The 19,848-nt window shown below is 43.0% G+C and overlaps 1 protein-coding gene across 1 annotated transcript in view; it reads left to right on the top strand.

The window, feature by feature from the left end:
* Window positions 1-19,568, top strand: part of ETV5 (ETS variant transcription factor 5) — a 57,043-nt gene extending 37,475 nt beyond the window's left edge. Inside the window, exons 8-13 of the mRNA XM_060099263.1 lie at window positions 2,164-2,423; window positions 4,483-4,542; window positions 8,841-8,909; window positions 9,058-9,227; window positions 13,894-13,995; window positions 17,102-19,568. Of these exons, the coding sequence (XP_059955246.1) occupies window positions 2,164-2,423; window positions 4,483-4,542; window positions 8,841-8,909; window positions 9,058-9,227; window positions 13,894-13,995; window positions 17,102-17,323 (883 nt within the window). The 3' untranslated portion in view covers window positions 17,324-19,568. The remainder of the gene's footprint in view (window positions 1-2,163; window positions 2,424-4,482; window positions 4,543-8,840; window positions 8,910-9,057; window positions 9,228-13,893; window positions 13,996-17,101) is intronic.
* Window positions 19,569-19,848: the final 280 nt, after the last annotated feature.

The following is a 19,848-nucleotide window of genomic DNA, read 5'->3' as shown; positions in this document are numbered from 1 at the left end:
GGAAAGTGAGAAGATGAGCGCTGAGCGGAAGTGCCGTGATTGGACCTACCAGCTGCACAGGCTCTGGTTACAGAACTGAGCGGTTCGGTGCTGCTCAGAGCCATCAAGGAAGTGATTTGTGGAGGTTACTTTGGAAGGTGCTAGGAAAGTTGCAGAGCGGGGAAGGGAGAGAACATGGAAAGTGGTGCCCTCGTTACTGTTCCTGCTAGCATAAACTTTGGGTACTTTATTTTAAAAAGCCCTAGAGAGTATCTTCACTTTCTTTTCTGCCCACTTGTTCAGAATTTGCGTTAAAAAAAAAATCAGGTGCAGCATGCTTCTGGTGCCTGTATTCTAAATGTCAAGCCTAAACCCAAGTTTCAAATTTACACTTCAAAGACCACAGAAGGGTTTCCTTAAATAACAGCAACCTTGAAAATTGCGCTCCTGGTGACAATCCACTGTAATGCATTCAGTGCCCACTGAACCTTACAGAGTTCATAAAACTTGTTTAAATAATTGGCCAGGCAGATTCTGATGCTTTTGGTGTCTGGGATAAAAGGATAAATATATATAAAATAGTTTGGTGATCTTCATGTTATACAATGGTCTTGTGCTTCTTTTAGTAAGATAGTAAAGACTCACAGAGTGAGAGCCACGCTATACCCTGATCTAAACAGTGTTTTATCTGCACACAAATCTCTTCAGTTTAAGATTTTACGTCTTGATGTTCTAGAAATCTATTGGCCACCTGTTGTCACAGATCGATTCAGATCAAATTCAAATTATTTGATTGAAACTATTAATAGGATCAAACTAAAAGTAGAGTAAGACCTTAGTATTATAGGGTTACATTGTTGACTTTTAAAACTTACTTTTTTGATTACTAATGAAGTTAAACTTTTTGTCTATGACCATTTACATCCCTTCTTTAGTGATTTCCCCATTTATGTTCTTTACCCATTTTTTCTGTTGGCGTGTCCATCTTTTATTGATTTTTTAAAAGCTCTTTATATCAGCAGTATTAACATTACTGTATCTGTTAGAGATTTTTCCTCAGTTTGTTTAATTTGGGGTCTTGTTTCTGGTATTTTCTGACTATTATAGATTTTTTTCCCCAGTTTATTGTTTTTCTTTAGGTTTCTGGTGTTTATTGACTTACAGAAATTTATAAAAGGAGATATATCCACATTTATCTTCATGATTTCTGCTGTTGGTATGATGTATTGAAAGGTTTTTCCTCACTCCAAGATACGTTTTCGCATATATTTACTATCGTGGTTTCACGTTGAAATCTTTATATAAAAATTTTGGCATGGTGTATAAAACAGGGATCTTTTTCCCCTCTTATTTGAAATGCTAACCTTAACAAGTAGCATATTCTGGACTATGCTTGACAGTTTGTGACTTCTCGTTGGATTCCTTTGACATGCCTATCTTTCATTCTTTGTATTCCTATTATTGTGGCTTTATAATGTTTGTCAGTCTAATAGATCATTCTTTCTTAATCTTTTAAAGTTTAGAATCATTTTGTCAAGTTGGTTGGGAAGGAATTGCTTTTACAGAATAATTTTCAGTGAGTGAACACCTTCCAAGTCCTAAATATTTTCTTTCATTAGATTGGTTGCTTAGAAAATAGTTTTAAGATTTTATTCTTGTATAGCCTACACATTTCCTGATTTTTTCCTAGGGATTTTATGGCTTTGATTGCTATTACATATAGGCATTTTTTTTTTTAAACTACGTTTTCTAACTGGTTAACTTCTGGTTAAATACTCCTCTGTCTTTAAAAATTAATTCTGTCTACAGGTTAGAGAATGAATGAACCAGTGAACAAACATAACATGTTAGTGATATTTGCAAATAGTTGGTTTTATATATTCAGATACATAATCTGGCCCAACTATACACATAGACTGTGCATGAAATAAAAATGCATGGAAAATAAGATGCTACCATGTCATTCATTGTTTTATTTATTTATTTATTTGGCCAGTCCCTGACTCAGGAGGTTTGAAATGTGCAATATAATTTTGGGAAGAGGGTAAGATGTCCAGAAATAAGCATTAATAAGTACTTTGCAAATAATTCCATTAATCTGGACTTCTAATTCTCAGTGCTATACCACAGTAGGTATTCATCTTGTTCTTACTTAACAATGCAACTACTACTTTCTTCTTGCAGATTTCAGAGACAACTGTCTGAACCCTGCCACCCCTTCCCTCCTCAGTCAGGAGTTCCTGGAGATAATCGCCCCAATTACCACCGGCAAATGTCAGAACCTATCGTCCCTGCACCTCCCCCACCCCCTCAGGGATTCAAACAAGAATACCATGACCCACTCTATGAACATGGGGTCCCAGGCATGCCGGGCCCCCCAGCACATGGATTCCAGTCACCAATGGGAATCAAGCAGGAGCCCCGGGATTACTGCGTTGATTCAGGTAAGCATAAAATCATGCCGTTCCTTTCTTCAGTCTCTCGTTCATCTATCCGGTTGTTTCTGACTGTCTTCTATGTGTGGGGCTTTGGGGAGTAGTTTTATAAAATTTGCCCTCAAAGAACTTAGGAGCTAGTAAAGCAAACATGTCTATGCATAACTGAATACAAAACAAAACAGAAAAGCCATGCAAATGGTAGGAAGAGCAGTAGGCATTCAGAAGTGGTGCACAGTACATCTGAGTCCAAGCCTGAAGATTGCCGCCATCCAGTCTTGGTGATGTCCTTTCTTAAGACCGGTTATCTTTCGAGTCACTGCACAGGGGATATTATTTCTGCATTTTAGCCCTGCCTCTAGTCTTGTGGCTTTCTTTTTGAATACAGTGACCCATTAAACTCCCAATACAAATATAAGAGAGTCCACATGTAGGATGGGATTCTTTCTATTGAAATGAGTGGTGTTCTGAGAAATTGCCTGGTCTGTCATGGCTGTATAGGGTGCTGGGTACGCCATGGAAAAGTTTGTCCTGTTAGTTGCTTCATAGGAGTCGCTGCTCTGTTGCAGTACTTTCATCTGGGAAAATTCCTGTGTCCTTCAGCATTGCCAGTGTACACAGGGAGAGGTATAACATGTTAGAACATGTATGGTTTGCTTTTGGGTTACCTCTTATCTAGAAACTTGAACGTAAAGAAGTTTAAGCTGGCCTTGGGAGTCCTCTCCACCCTCACCCAAACACTCATTCACTGACTACATATCTTATAGGCCAGGCTTATTAAATGAGAACATTATGGGAAAGGAGAGTGGGAATTTTGCAGCTTGCACATTTAGGAACTCTTTCCTCTTCTTCATTTACCCTTATTTTAAAAATGACACTTTTTTGCTCCTTTTTTTTTTTGCACTTGGTGCTAAAGGAATGTGAGGGTGGTGGGTCAGTTATCAACCTTTCCTGTGCGTGCTTTCCTTGAAGATCCTGGGGAGGGGGTGAGGCAGTATGTACTCAATGGCTTTTGCAAATGGAATAGGATATAGAATTTTCTCTTGGCCTTCTGAGATAATACATAGATTGCTCAATTCAGGCAGAAATTGGTTATGGGAAAGGCTGGGGAGGTAGGCAGAAGGGAGACATCTGTTGCTTTATGATGGAAAAATTACCAAGTATAGGTATCGATAGCTTATAAAATGTCCACTGGCATTCCTCCTGAAGGCTCTGATGTATTTTTCTCAGGAGCAGGCATGACCAGCAGCATTTTTCCTTTGGGACTGACATTTTAATCGGTCCTGTGAGTCTTTCACCCCATCCCACTCCCTTAAAGCAAGACACCCAGCAGATATATTACCGTATCTACAATGCTTTGATCTGAGAGGTGTTCCCAGGGTGAAGCCTCATCCCACATGGGCACAGCTCAGCTCACTGTCTTTTGTCTCAATGGACACCTTGATAACATGGTGTCTGAAGAAGAGATCGCTTCAGCATGGGTTCCATTCTAACAGTAATAACGTGGTCGAAATGTGCTTGCCAAGCTGCAGTTCCTCACTCCTGCCCATTCTTGTCCTAGCTTCATCACTTCCAATCCCTTCATCTCTTTGACCTAAAAATACCCTCACTTCTTGGAGCAGAAATGGATATGACCATCAGCAGTAAAGGAGAGCAAACTGGGAAAGATCTAAAGTGACCTTCCTGCCCCTCCAAACCCCAAAGCCCCTGAGTCACTACAGGCAGAAGGCCAAGTTGGCCTTTTGAAAGCCAGTTTCTTTTTCTGCCATTAACTCTCTCACAAGGTTCGACGCTAACTAGTTTCTAAAATGAGCAAGTTACAAGAGTGAGTATTTTTTCCTCCCAGTTCTCTTGATTGCAAGTCGAGTCCTCCGTTCAGATGGTGGGTCATGGTGTTTCCCACGCTGCTTGCTAGAGTGGTACCCCTTTTCCAAGACAAGGCCAAAAAGACATGACCTTGGAGCAGGAGAAGGTTTAGGGGCTTTCCTGCAGTGCTGCAGTTGGACTGATGTGCTGATTCAGCTGCAGAGACTATTGACAGGAGTGTGTGTGTCTGTTTCTCTTTCAGAAGTGCCTAACTGCCAGTCGTCCTACATGAGAGGGGGCTACTTCTCCAGTAGCCATGAAGGTAAGTAGCTCTTTAAAAAATAATAATATTCAAGGAGCTTAAAGTTGTACAGTTTCCAGGCTAAGATGTGAGATCGTAGTTTAAACCTTCCTTAGCTTGTGAACACGAGAGTTCATTTATCGTGATCCCCAAGTTATCTCGCACAGAGGATTTGAGTCATGCTCTTGACCTGTGAGGGCTGCCATCCTTTTCCATAGTAATGACCCCAACTTTTAAAAGGAAAACACGAACCATCTGGTTTCCACCCTTCCATACAAGGAGGTTATGTATATATAGCTGTAGATAACACTATCACCTAAACTGGCACTTAGGAACTATGTCACGACTTAAGATGGTACCTTCAAGAGTTCTCTTCTGAACGCTGAAACAGGGAAGGATTTCTCTCTTAGAACACGTTCCCCAGAAGTATGTCCTATTTTCTGTCCTATACATCTCTCCATAAATACCTAGAGCAGTGTGATTCCCCAAACCTACAGCATCAGTCAGCTTCACCTGGGACTTGTTAGAAAAGTAGATTCTCGGGCCTCCCTGGTGGCGCAGTGGTTGAGAGTCCACCTGCCGATGCAGGGGATACGGGTTCGTGCCCCGGTCTGGGAGGATCCCATATGCCGCGGAGCGGCTGGGCCCGTGAACCATGGCCGCTGGGCCTGCGCATCCGGAGCCTGTGCTCCGCAACGGGAGAGGCCACAACAGTGAGAGGCCCACATAACGCAAAAAGGAAAAAAAAAAAAAAAAAAAAAAAGAAAAGTAGATTCTCAGGGCCCGCCCCAGACCTGCTGAATCAAAGTCTCCAGGGGAGGGGCCCAGCACTGTGTTCCAACAAGCCCTCCAGGCAATCGTGATGCACACTAACATGAGAACTACTACTGCAGAGTCCTGAGGCTCAGCTTTGGCTGCACATTAGAATCCCCTGGGGAACTGTTAAAACTTCTGGTGTCCAGGCTTCACCCAGAGCAATTAAATCAGAAATTCTCAGGTAGGACTCCGGCGTTAGTAGATTGTAAAGCTTCCTGGGTGATTCTCATGTGTCCCAGGGTGACAACCACTGTTCTAGAGTTTTAGAGAAAGGTTGAAAGAGCCGGTAAGATAGCACTGTGAAGCATTGGCTGGTTATTGTGAGTGATTGGTTCACAAGAGTGGTCTCTATGGGTGGCTGCCTCCCACTGACTTGGTTAGAGGGGAGACCCAGTGTGGCTGCCACGGGCACCCGGGGATATTCCGAGTGAGTGTCCAGCCCTGGGAAGGAAGGGCTGTCTACTGGACCTCTGGCCATGATCGGCACAGCTGTGTGGGGCTCTCTTCCAGGTTCCCGAATATTTCTACAGCAGCAGGCGAACTAGAAGAGAGTGAGGGAAGAGAGGGAGGAAAACACTTTGCATGATTACAACATTTAGAAAGGAGCATGCTCTTAAAGGAAATATTTTTAGTAAGGCATCGGGCTGCTTACTACACACAGAATATCTGCGAGCTTGTGTTTTCCCCCCACTTCTTCCCTGACCCCATACACATTGAAGAAATTAGTTTCAAAGAGATCTGCATTCTTAATTGCTCTCAATTACCCTGACATGGTTTTTCTCTCCTCCTTATACGGGCTTGACCACAGATGCCTGTGAAATAGTGAGACAAGTGTTTCTGATTGGCATCTGTGATTACTAAGACAGCCATCCTGCTTTAGTGTTCACCTGGAATCTTTGCATACTGTTTTGAATCTTTCATTTCCACTTTGTCCCTCAAACAGGTTCTTCCTTCCTGCCACCTTTATTTGAGTGATTAGATGGTTGTGGCCACAACTGATGTAACTGCTGTGCAAATTCAACTGACTTAAATTTCACTTAAACCAACAGCATCTTCCAGATGTTTTAGAGAACCACACGTGGCAATGACTAGAAACCACAAAGTACACCAAAACGATACTCGGGGCAGGGCTTCATCTGATTAGTTTGAAAAACCAAACATAGAATTTAATCTAGATTTACATTTTTTCCCTATATACTGTGAACTGTGAATGTATTTTCTTTACCTTAGAGGAAGAAAAGCTCTAAAAATAACATGGCAATTTTGACAGGTGTGTAAACTTTGTAGTTTATTTATAATGACTTTATAATAAGGCTGTTAAAACATCACTGGAATAGCAAAATCCATGTGGAAAGTCAGGAAATACATAGCTTCCTGGTAGCCAAGGCAAAAAGCATGAAGCATGATGGATTATGTAATTCTTGTTAATATAAAGTATAATAGTTTGTCAAAAGTCAGTTTCCTAGTACCAAATTGGAAAATAAATTATAGGAGTCCCTGAGTCCCTAACTTAAAAGTTAGTATTGCATTCTTAAATCTTTTAATGGAAACTATAGATTCCCTCATATTTATTCAAATATTTATTGAGCACTTATGTACCAGGTGCTATAAGGAGGCTAAGATATTCAGGATATGTTCTTTTCCTAAAGGAATTTAGAATCCATGACAGAATATAAAATAAAGCTCTCACATTATCCAGTTAATCTCTTAATAGCACTTATCACAATGTACAAGTACTTACTGTCTTAATTTCTTATAATTATCATGTATTGCACACTTATGTACCAGGAGCTATTCTTAGCTCTCTATTGTAAAGATAAATCGGTCAATGGAACAGAATATGTATCAACTCATTAAATTCTCACAAGCCTATAAGGTGGGAATTATTATCTTCCCCAATCTTCAGATGAGGAAATTAACTTGAGAGAAATGAATTAACTTGTTCAAGGTCACACAGTTAACCTAGGTCTATCAGTCTGGCTCCGGGGCCCACACTCTCCACACTACACCATGTCTCTTTTTTCCCTACTTTGTTGTCTGTCTCCACCAGTTGGGATGCAAGCTCCACGAGAGCAAGCACCGAGTCTGTATTCTTCTATCTACCCCCTTCTAGCACAGTGCCTGGCATAAATATTTATTGGATTAAATACTAAATAAAATATACTTCCTTTGTAGTTAAGCAGAGAAATAATGCTTGGGGCTGAGGAAACAAAAATGAATAATACAGAACCTTAAGACAGTCTGTTTCCTCCAGGTTGGGCAGCGTTTTCCCAACCCCAGGCCTCTTTAAAATTGTGCTGATCCTGCCAAGGAGAACTTGACCCGGGCTGATTGTGAAGAAAAAGAACAGATTCTTTCTTGGCACCTTTACCCAGGGATTTTAAGTCAGAGCAAATCCCTCTCAAAATCTAATTCTAGCCCTTCACTGCAGAGCAGCCTCCTCTGCCCTCCCCCTACCACGTACCTGACGCTCATATGCCTGGACCCTACGCCAGACTAACTGATCAGAGAACCGAGCACAGGGAGCACCACTGAGCAGACAGGAGCTCCTGGTGCTTCCTCTTGAGAAGTGTGCGGGTAGAGGAGAGTACGCTGGAGCACTCGCCCCCTGAAACAGGCTGGACCACAGGCAAGGGTGTGGTCCCATCACGCCTGTCTACTAACTGGCTTTGGCTAGAGCCGCTGGCCTTGTCAGGGTGCCTGGTGACCTGGTGGTCAGCGTTGAATGCATATTAAGGGTTGGTGAGTTTGGGATGCCAGGCCATCCTTCTCCTTGACACCTTCCACTTTTTGCCCTGCCTTCCTTTCATTTCCACTTACATGTGTTGTTGGACCAGTCAGTTCCCCTTTGTTTTCTTGTCTATACAGTGAATAAGTTTTATTGACAGAAAGTCTCTTCAGATTCCTTCCACAGTGTCTGGAGGTGATAATATCTCCAACTTTTAAAAATTATTGCTTGTCACAATCCTCCACAGGCCCAAGTCTTTACTCATTTGGCATTGTTCTCTACCCTCCAAGCTTTTTCATAACTGAATGAGGTGTGTGGGCAGCCTAGACAAGCAGTAAGAAAGGTTGAAATTAATATTTGCTAAAAGGAAAACGGCTAGACCACATATAGATCAACCAAATCCACCCGGTAAGGCCAACTGAAATAGATGAGATGTCTTTTCAGATACAAAGGCTTAGTCACAGGCACACTGCTCCATGCAGAACTCGTAAGCAAGATGTGAAGGAACGTGCTGGCGACTCAGTGCCTCCCTACAGTCTCAGCTCTAATAGCAGGAACTGATGCTGCTCTGACTGAAGTGCAGGTGATTGCATCAGAACAGAACACCTAAGTCCTGGTGAAGTTGAAGTTCCCCCCAAAATTCAGTCTGGCATAGATAGAGCAGTTCATCAGGCTGAGGACCTGAAATGGTAGAATCCTGTTTTAGTCCTTAAATCCAGAGTTTTCAGAGAACACAATTTGTTAAGCAACACGTTCTTTCTAAATTCTCCTTCAGGTTTTGCATATGAGAAGGATCCCCGGTTGTACTTTGACGACACCTGTGTTGTTCCTGAGAGACTGGAAGGTAAGTAGCCACATCCAGTTTGTTGGGAAGCTGGAAGGTTCAAGATGTCAGAGTACGTTCATCGGTCTTGATGCCAAATTAGGATTTGCCCAAATCAGCTGAGAAACTTGAGACTAAAGTACCACATATGTGTCTTTGTCCCAAACAGGCAAAGTCAAACAAGAGCCCACCATGTATCGGGAGGGGCCCCCTTACCAGAGGCGAGGTTCCCTTCAGCTGTGGCAGTTCCTGGTTACCCTTCTTGACGACCCAGCCAATGCCCACTTCATTGCCTGGACAGGCCGAGGCATGGAGTTCAAGCTGATAGAACCAGAGGAGGTAAGCACTGGAAGCTGGGATCGGGTGATTTGATTTGTTGATGTTTGTTCCTGTTCTCCATTGAGCCTTTTTACGGTGTTAAATACGCTCTTCCTTCTCATTCAGATTCTAGCCCGGCCAATGGGCTTGGCAGTGCCTTTTCTATTAATAGCACAACTTAAAATTCACAGACAGAGTTCTCCACTGCAGAATATATAAAAAGTATTAGTAACACTTCTGCAAACTCTGGGGAGGGAGGCCATGAAGACTTACATTCTAATAGGGTCTGCTCTCTCTGTTGGAAAGTCTTTTTCAAGTGTTCTTTCAGTGATACCAACTTGTTTTGGTGTCAGCCCTCATATGTCATAGCCTATACCAGAGGTTACATGAACAGGTTGTAAGACATTTAGGTAATATTATAGGTTGCAACTACCCCACTGTGTATTTCAAACGGCTCTAACCTAGAGAAATAAAATTATCAGAGATGGGTCAATCTTAGGAAGTTAGATTTTTTTTTTTAATGTAGTATCACAGTGGTTGAGGACACAAACCTTCATTATTTTGTTAATAGAAAGAAGAAACATTGTTACTGTTTGCCCAGACTATTGACAGAAAGGCCAATGGACAGAACCAATACCATTTCTTCAAAAGGGGAGGACATCATAGAACTCCTCCTTTCCTGAATATTACAAAGTAAATTAAATCAGGCTCTGAGTTTGGCATATTTCAAAAGGTGTTGTTTTTTGTTTGTTTGGTTTGGTTTTATGGCCACGCCACACAACTTATGGGATCTTAGTTCCCCGACCAGGGATTAAACCGGGTCCCTCAGCAGTGAGAGCTCGGAATCCTAACCCTTGGACCGCCAGGGAATTCCCAAAGGGGTTGATTTGATGTTTATTTGATTTAGAATCTAGAGAGATTATAAATAGAAAAGAAATAACTTCCCTGAAAATCCGACATATGCTTCTTTTGGTAGCATGTACTTAGGTGTTACATATTAAACCAGCAGAGCAAAATGTATCTTTGGGTTGGGTGTGATTGGAATGGGACCAATGCTCTCGGAAGGAGTTTGAACAGGGACTGCAGTTGTAGATGTTGTTCCATCAATTCCAGGGCCCACTTTAGCACACCAAGGGGACAGGTGGGTATGGGGGTTAACAGCAGGAGATTTGGAAGAAGAAAGTGGCCTGAAAGTTAAGATGAGCAAAGGAGAATGTGTGGATTGGAGACTTAAGGAGAATCCTGACTGATAGGAGAGGAAGGCAGGCTTCATTAAAGGCAGTTAGAGAAGATATATGTATGGTGTTCCCGATCTTGCATCATTCACCAAAAAATAGAAATATGTCAACACCTCATATTGTAAACGGTTTCTGTTAAGAGTCAGTCTACCTTCAAAGCCAGGGTTTGGTACTGCTGTGTTTTTCTAAGGGTGTCTTTTTGGCTAAGTCGTGTTTAGAAGTGGAGCTGTGTTTGCGGCTTCCAGCCACACTGGAGAGCATCCGCCCTGCATTCTTTTCCTCATAACGTGGCCTGGTTTATGTGAGGCTTGAGGAAAGCATTTCGCCCAGACTCACTAAGGCTTTTTGAAAGTCAGTCTGTCATGTGGGCAGCCCTTATTGATTTATCTCATTTCAAACAGGAGCTCTTATTACTTTATTGCCACTGCCTCTGGCCTAAGCACAGGCTGTATAGCTGCAGGTAAACCTGGTTATGACCCTTTGTTATTGAATCTGCTGCTCTCCTACCAGCGGTAAAGAAAATGATGAACAGATGGCAAAGGGCCCTGGCTTTCTTAATAACGAAGCTAATACTAAGCCAGAATGCTCACATAAATGCCAAGCAGCCAAGTCACAGGGGAGGCCTATGGTGGCCTTGAGCCTCCCTCAGCTGGTTGGACAGCTTTGTTCCTTCAGGAAGTACTTCTTTCCGCTGCACCTTGAAATCCCCGAGCATTCCATGAACTCCGAATATTCCATTCTCTTAACCCAGGATCAGCTCTGCGCCACATGTGCACTTTGGCCTCGGGACATGCGGCATTTGAATTTTTTCGCTCTCTAATCCTTGTATAACTTGGAGGGCCCTACTCTTGTTACTGTCAGGAAGATACCAACTCCTCGAAAAAGCTGTAAGAAGTTGTCATGGGGGAAGCTTGAAGGGTGAAGCGGAGGAGGAAGCTGTTTGGGCCGTAATTGTAGGCAGCTGTGTGGCTGAGTAGTGCACTCTGGGTAATTATCCATAATATCCATTACACTGTGCATGGAAATTGTGGTTTTGGAACTGCTTTTGGCAGGCCTCCTAATCAAATGTCTTTTGATTGTCATCCAGCTTAGCACCCTCTCAATTATGACTGACTCGGCTTTAATCTGGAGCCATTTTAACTGTGAATCTGCATTAATGAATATTTTGGGGGGTAGGGTTGTTTGTTGAACATGTGGCAGATAACTGATGCCATGGGGAGGTTTAAAAGGACGGGCTGCTAGAAAGAGCCGCTCCCTGCGCCGCGGCTGCTGTCTCTTAAAAAGGGAGGAAGAGACGTGAGGTTTTTTTGTTTGTTTGTTTGTTTTTAAAACTCCTTCGGCCTCCATCCTCAAGATGCATGCTGTCAAAGTAACGAATGTGAAAGATGAAAGAAAGGAGGAGCTGGTAGCAAGCTATTGCCTGCTCCCCTCCCCCCAGAAATGGGACAGCCCTAATTCCCAGCTGCTCTGCAGTTGTGCTGCATCATGATTACTGCAGAAGGAGCAGCCCCGGTGAGGGCTACTGAATCAGAGGGCCCTGGCCCAAGAGGATGAGTCAGTAACTATGGCTACCAGAGCTGCTTTGAAGTCTGTGCATATATAAAACCTCTCTCCAGCAAGCTACTGCATATGCACGTGACAGCAAAGAGAGGTCACGGCTGAAGTTGAAAAATATTCACGAATTGTTTTCCACCACTGACTATAGTAAAATGATGAGGCTGGGCTTCTTTTAAGGGTCCCTGCATCACTTGTGTCTGACAGCAGTTCAAGTACAGTTTCATGGTGTCATTTCTTCTGAACAGGTAAAAGAACATGTATTGATTTAACAGGTTCTTTCTTACCCCTATTTCTATTGGTTTAAAAATAGAAATTGGTTAAAAATAGAAGTTGGTTAAAAATTGAAATTGGTTAAAAACTGGTTAAAAATAGAAATTGATTAAAAATTAGTTTTATCTTCTCGGGACTTCCCTGGCGGTCCAATAGTTAAGACTCCACGCTTCCACTGCAGGGGACACGCATTTGATCCCTGGTCGGGGAACTAAGATCCTGCATGCTGCTTAGTGCAGCCAAAAATAATAATAGTAAAATAAAATGTTTGTCTTCTTTAACCAGGGGATGTATTTTTGGTTCATTTTGCCTTTTGGGCCATTTCAAAGAGTTGAACGGGTACAATGTGGAGAAAGGGGGAGAGCCAGGGATAATCGTGCGCGCCGTGGGGCACAAAACAAACGAATGGAAATTTAACTTTCACACAGTTTCTTGCAAGGCAGAGTGGAACCTGGCTATTGAATTACTGTAATATAATTAGGACAGATGCATTCTTCCTTACTTACCAGATTATTTTTGGTATTTATTAAAGGTCATCTTAGAAGACTGAATTCAGAAGACTGCTTTCATTCTGCCCCAAATACTTTTGAAGAATACTTCAAGTGAAATGTGGTTTTATGATCCACCTTTTCCACTTGCAGTCTCCCTACTTCTCATTCCATGTTTGTCATCTTTTTTTTTTAATAAAAAGGAATGTAGTTATTTTGGTTTTTTAAGTTTCTAAAACTGACCCAAAATGTTCAAAACATGATCCCTGGTTTGCATACATTTAAAGACCTCATATTTCCAAGGTTATTCTTCTCTTACCTCGACAGTCATCCTTGTAAGTAGGATTTGGGATGTTGAGATACTTGAGAACAGAGATTGCTTGCCTGTCCTGCTGACCTCCACTAGGAAGTTTTCTTGCTATAAGGCCTCTTTGCCCAAAGCTCCAATTACACCCCCCCATCACTGCACCTCAGAGGTGGACCAAGTTGGATATAATGCACTTCAGGACTGTTTGGGAAGCCCTGTTAATTTTTCATTAAGTGGATAATGGTGCTACATGTTTTAATGTCCATTCTGCAAGTCTGCTGGGAGCAGGGGATTGGATGGCAGCAGGCTGAAATGATTCGATTCCCCTTTACTCCATGAGCTGCTATAAGTAAACATCTACCAGCCCCTCTCCAACCTTATTAGAATTGAACTTTTGCTCTGCTGGCCCATTAGCAACTCACCAGTGTGTTTCTAATGTTTCAGGAATGACCATTCTAATTATTCCTTATTGACTGCTACAGAAACCATAGCACTTAATGGCAACATGCTAATGGTCTATGGGTATTGGTCGATAATTCATATGTGGAGAAACAGTAGAGAGCCTGCTTCCTCTGGGACGCTAGCCAAGCCCTCTGCAATCTTAAAGTGCTAGGATTTTTCCACCTCTAGGTCTCACCTCTTAGCATTTGACTGAATCATCACCTTTGCTGAATGTTTGGTCTTGAGGGAATTCAGCGCTTTTCCTTCCAGGTCAGAGAAATGCGTCACTGACCAAAGCAGTCAGGTTCTAGAACTGGCTCTCCTGGGATTGGGAGAAAACCACTAAGCCCAGGGAATGAGTTTCCATTGCTTTCCTGTCTCTTCAGGTCGCTCGGCGTTGGGGCATTCAGAAGAACCGGCCAGCCATGAACTACGACAAGCTCAGCCGATCTCTACGCTATTACTATGAAAAGGGCATCATGCAGAAGGTGAGCGATTACTAGAGACGCTTAGACCACTCTGACCACTCTCAAAGAAAATGTCAAGGGCTTCTGAAATAAAACTGTATGTGATGACTGGGAGGAAATGTTAGCCTTGTAAGTAATTCTGTGATAGGAAAAACATCTTGGAAAAAGTTGAGTTAAATGAGATAATAAAGAGCACCTTTAATGCTGTTGGGTACATGAAAGCCAAAGGTTGTGTATGGAAGACACTGTAGGAAAATTAGCCTCCTCTGCTTTAGACTGTCTCTACTTACAAAAACGTCCAGACATTTAGGCTAACTATTATATCCATAAAGGAGCAAGTGAGGGAATCGACTGGAAGGTCTCCCCTCCCATGAGAGCTTAGGCGAAGTCTTTAGTTGAAACACCGAGACCTCCAAATATGTTGGTTTAATACTCCCAAAAGTGTTAGGGCAGTAAAAAAAATCTTATTTCTCTTTTAGGACCTTAGAAACTGGAACTCAAGTTAAAAACCCAAGGTTTGCAAAATGGCAGAATCACCTGGTAGCAGGTAGCAGAAAAAAGGATGAAGTGTAATTTTGAGGAAGCCAGTACAAAATCCTTATTGCTATAGGTGGTGAAGATCCACAGTCTTAAAATCCTGTGGATAGGCAGAAGATGAGAATGGAAAATCTTTGATTGGTTTTTCTTAGCCATCAGATTTTATACTGTACTGTTGCCCAGATTCTAGCATTTACACATTTAAGCAGTCTACATGGTAGATGCCAAGATGCACTCAGAAGTATATGGTCATTGCTGCTGAGAACTTGTCTACACTGAAGCCAGGTTTATCTTTCTCAGAGGCAGGTGGTAATACGACCCCATATTCCTCTCATCTCCTTAAAAAATATTAAAACGGCTTTTCATGGATGGTCTTCTGGATAAGATCCAGACTTTAATGCTTCATACAGGCTCAAGGCACCATTAAACCCTCATTTCCTCACTTGTACTTGGCTGCTTTCACTAGCATAGCCATCTTTCTCTTAATATATTTGTTTACCGAACAATACATATCACATTCATGTAAGTTATCAAGCATACTATAAAATGAAAAAAATACCTATTAAACTACCGTCCTACTTAAGAACACTAACGCCTTCATTGCCTGGCCAGCCCGTACTTGTTTTCTCAGTAAATCACCTCTTTACTCCAAGAATCTGAAGTTCTCAGGCTGAGTTACATGGTCCCTCTTCTGCTTCTGAGAGCACCCGGGCTCATCTCCGTCACTTCCCCTACTGTCTGTATTGTAAGTTACTCCCTGGCTTGTCAGTATCTGCCACAGGAGTATCAGCTCCTTTGGGGCAGGAATGAGGGTTTGACTTCAGTGCTTGGCACAGAGTGAATAGATACTCTAGGATGGGTGGTCACCCCACCCAACTTCCCCCCCGCCTTTTTTTTTTTTTTTGCGGTACGCGGGCCTCTCACCGCTGTGGCCTCTCCCGTTGCGGAGCACAGGCTCCGGACGCGCAGGCTCAGCGGCCCAGCCGCTCCGCGGCATGTGGGATCCTCCCGGACCGGGGCACGAACCCGTGTCCCCTGCATCGGCAGGCGGACTCTCAACCACTGCGCCACCAGGGAAGCCCCCCCCCCTTTTTTAAAGGGTTAAATTCAGTGGGGTTTTAATATGTGCACAGAGTAGTGCAGCCGTCACCACAATCAATTTTAGAACATTTTATCACCTTAAAAAGAAACCCTGAACCCATTATCAGTCACTGCCTTTTTCCCCTCAAACTTCACACACACACTCTCCCCTTTTAGTTTTAACATTATCAGGTAGAATCCTAAACTCAGGAAGGAGGGCCATTACTCCTTTGCTGTTCCCAACTCCAGATCCAATCTGAGGGAATGTAATCAAGACACAGTTAACTTGAACTAATGGCAACGAGTTGTCCCTATGAACTTGTTCCTAGGTTTTCTAAGGAAGTAGAAGAGAATTTTCTGAGAATAAAACAGGCAAAAAGTACAGCAAGGCACAGGAATGAGACTTGGGGGGCTCAGATCCAGTACTCCATTTATGCTTTAAGGAAAATCAACCTTCCAAAGCCTGTTTCCAATAAAAATGTAGATAAAAGTCCCTAATCTAATCTCAAAGGGTAATATATGTGAAAACATTCTAGAAATAGTAATGTGCTATCCAGTGTAAGAGATCATTGTTATATTTATTACATGACCCATGAGTAAATGAGAACTAAATAAAAGAGGAGTAGTAGCATGCCCGTCTGGGGAGGGACTTAGAACAGCAGTAGTCCATACCCTCGGTTTTTGAAAGGGAAGATTGAGGTTCAGAGGTTGAGACTTGTTAGCGACTGAGCCAAGGCTGGGAGCCATCCACTCCTGGCTTATGAGCTGGTGTCATTGCCACTGTGTCCTCCTACTTCCCTCTTCCACATACGTGAGCTGACTTTTGGGCCAGGGAACGAGAGATTTAACAACCCAAATAGGGATGATTGATTGTATACATCTGCCACCCTTAATCAAGACCATTTGGTTCTCGTAATATTATAATGCATAAAATTCATATAAAGGTAGTTATCAGTTCCTTCAGTGTAGCAGAACCACGGAATGAGTAATGTAAAACTGCAGGTAAGCCAAAACACAGTTCTGTTTGGTTTTGGAACAAACTTAAAATTCCCACACAGCTCTCTGAATTCCTAGCCCTTCAGAGCAAAGCTGTCCTGGGAAGACTGTAAACTTTGGAGGGAACTGAACACATGGTCTGACTCCTGCATCTTTCAATCCTTGTATCTTCTTGTAATATCAGGCACCAACCTCAGCATAACCATTGTTTCTAGGCTGTGAGTATAACACAGTGAGGATTTTCTTTTAAAAGAACCTAATATGAGTTTGAAATTCAGATATTCTTTTCAACTGCTAAGCTGTGGTGTCAACAAAACACTTGGCAGGTAACAGGTTCCCACAGTTTATCAAAATAAATCTGAATGATTTGGATAATCAGCTACCAATGAGCCTCTTGGTCCCTGGCTCCCTAAGAGCTTGGTGACTTACAAATATCTCATTCTTCCCTTGGTGCCCTGGCCCCAGCCCACGCCCTGTTCCAGCTGGGCCTCATAAGGTGTGTTTTCTCTCTCAGGTGGCCGGGGAACGATACGTCTACAAGTTTGTCTGCGACCCCGATGCCCTTTTCTCCATGGCCTTCCCCGACAACCAACGTCCGTTCCTGAAAGCGGAGTCTGAGTGCCACCTCAGCGAGGAGGACACCCTGCCACTGACCCACTTTGAAGACAACCCTGCTTACCTCCTGGATGTGGACCGCTGCAGCAGCCTCCCCTATGCCGAAGGCTTTGCTTACTAAGTTTCCGAGCGGCTGAGCGGCCAAACCCTAGAGCTAGCAGTTCCCATTCAGGCAAACGAGGGCAGTGGTTTTGTTTGTGTTTCTGGCTGTTCCCAAAGCTTGCCCTTTGAGTATTATCTGGAGAACCCAAGCTGTCTCTGGATCGGCACCCTTAAAGACAGATACCTTGGCGGGGGAGTGGGAACAGGGAGGGGCAGAAAACCACCAAAAGGCTGGTGCCTCAGCTCTGAACCTGACAAGGTTTCTGGGAAAGCAGTTGAAATGGAGCCTCCTTCCCATGGACAATATATGCAAAGCAATACCTTGTTCAGGTTAGTACCCACAAACCAGGACAGAGTGTGTGACAATCTGCATTGATCATGGACTACTAAATGCCTTTACGTAGAAGGGCTCTGATTTGCACAATTTATTGAAAAACATGTCACAAACCCATAGAAGAGGAGGTAGGCAAAGTTGGGGAGGCTCAAACCATGAAGGGTTACAAATATATCTTAAAACTCAGAGAGCTCTTCCAGCTTAATCTGAAATGTTTCCTCTTGGTCTGGAAAGAAGGGGGAAAGGATGAACGGCTGTTACCCACTCCATGGTTCTCAAATAATAAACCATTGCTACCCTTGGGAACCTTCTGGCCATGTGGTCACCAAGTAGAGCAAGCCCCCTTTCTCTTCCCAGTCACATGGCTGTGTGTGTGGATGGCTTTAATTTTAGGAGAAGGGTGATTAACACTTTTGACAGTATTTTGTTTTGCTTTGATTCGGGGGATTGTTTTGTTTTGGTGGTTGTTTTGGAAAAACAGTTTATAAACTGATTTTTGTAGTTTTGGTATTTAAAGCAAAAAAAACAAACCTTTTGGTAACTGTGCACTGCGCCCTTTAAACAGGGCAGTGCCAACTTATGAAGACGCTGCAGCTTGAAAGGGGCTTTGCTGGGGGCGTCCCCTTAGCCGAGTACAAGCCCTCTTTTATTGCCTGCTTTGTGCTTTCTGCACCAGACAGCCTGATGGAACATTTGCACCTGAGTTGTACATTTTTGAGGTGTGCAGGGCAGCCTGGACACACCGTTTAGATTCTATGTGTATAGTCCCCCATGTTCCCTCACATGCCCTCTCTGGAAAGCATATGTACATAATACATGTCATGTCCATTTGAAACCTGGTCACCTGGTGGAAACCCTAGGTAGGGATTCTTCCCTGGGCATGACTGATGACAATTTCCATTTCAGTTTGTTTTGTTTTCCTTTTTCTTTAATTTTTGGACTTTAAACCCTGCATATGATTCAATAGGGTTTGAGACTTATGTGCGACACTGACAGGTAAAGCAGTACTAGCATCTTAGTTTCCTGCCACTTTTAAAAAGGTTTTCTCTGATTGCTGTATTATATTGGGAAAGTTTTAAATAACCCAGCTAAAGCTATATGAAAGTTAAGCTCAAAGTAGTGGAAAAAGAATTAGAAAGTGGTAGCACCTTGCTGCCTGCTGATAGGATTCTGTGCTTCCCCTGACACCTAGCACACAAAGAATGATTATGCTACTCTTCATATGCGAAGGACAGTGCTTTGAGTTGTTTTTCTATTGATGGAACTGCTCTGTAGTCTCAAACAGTCCCCCTGGTGACCAGGAGCACATTTGTGAAGAGGGTCACAGAGATAAGGGGTGCATTTTATAGCTATGGAAATACAAGATTTTCCTCTCCTGGAAGCTAATTAGCCCACAAAGGTATTGAACCTGTAGCTTGGGCCTTAATTAGCATTGTATTCTAATCAAAGGACTTTCCAAACTGGTATTTATAGCTTTCTAACCTACACATAGTCTATACATAGATGCATATTTTACCCCCAGCTGGCTAGAGGTTAATTTGTTGTAAATGCTGTATAGGATTTGTTTTTTCCTTTCTTTACTTATCTGGGTTTGGGTTTTGTTGGGTGGTTTTTTTTTTTTTTTTTTTTTTTTTGACGGATTTATGCTGTCTTAGCAAGTACTGAAAAGAATCCTCTGTAGCCTGAGCTCCCCTCCCCTGCTGTAGCCACGTGGCCTGTGCTGTCACGGGACACAGGATGGCACCATCACCGTTGCATTCCCATCGGACTCATGCACCTCCCTGATGGTTTTGTTTCTTTGTTCTTGTTTTTGCTTCTTTCCAGAGTGTGGAAAGTCTACAGTGCAGAAAGGCTTTAACCTGCCAGTTGATTTGAAATACTTTCCCCTGCGCAGGGCCGTTTGCATCCTGCCAAGCTGCGTTATATTCTGTACTGTGTACAATAAAGAAGTTTGCTTTCAGTTTACCAAGTGCCTGAAACCCGCCTCTTTCTTGCCCTCAGTGGTCTAATCTTGAAGCAAGCAGAAGCCACCTGGCATCTTTCTCTCCCCCTCTCAGCTATTTAGCCTTACGACTGTGGAAGTTGATAGATTATGTACAACTGCTCCATCGCCTCATCTCTTAAGTTCTGGCTAAACATTTGACCCAAGAGAGTAGGAGAGTAGAAAGCCGAGAGGGTTTCCCAGCCAATGGTGAGCAGACACCACCCCC

Source organism: Mesoplodon densirostris, chromosome 5 (genome assembly GCF_025265405.1).
Source record: "Mesoplodon densirostris isolate mMesDen1 chromosome 5, mMesDen1 primary haplotype, whole genome shotgun sequence".
Classification (NCBI taxonomy): Eukaryota; Metazoa; Chordata; class Mammalia; order Artiodactyla; family Ziphiidae; genus Mesoplodon; species Mesoplodon densirostris.
Note: the sequence above shows the minus strand (reverse complement) of the source record. Positions and strands in the feature narration are given on the sequence as shown.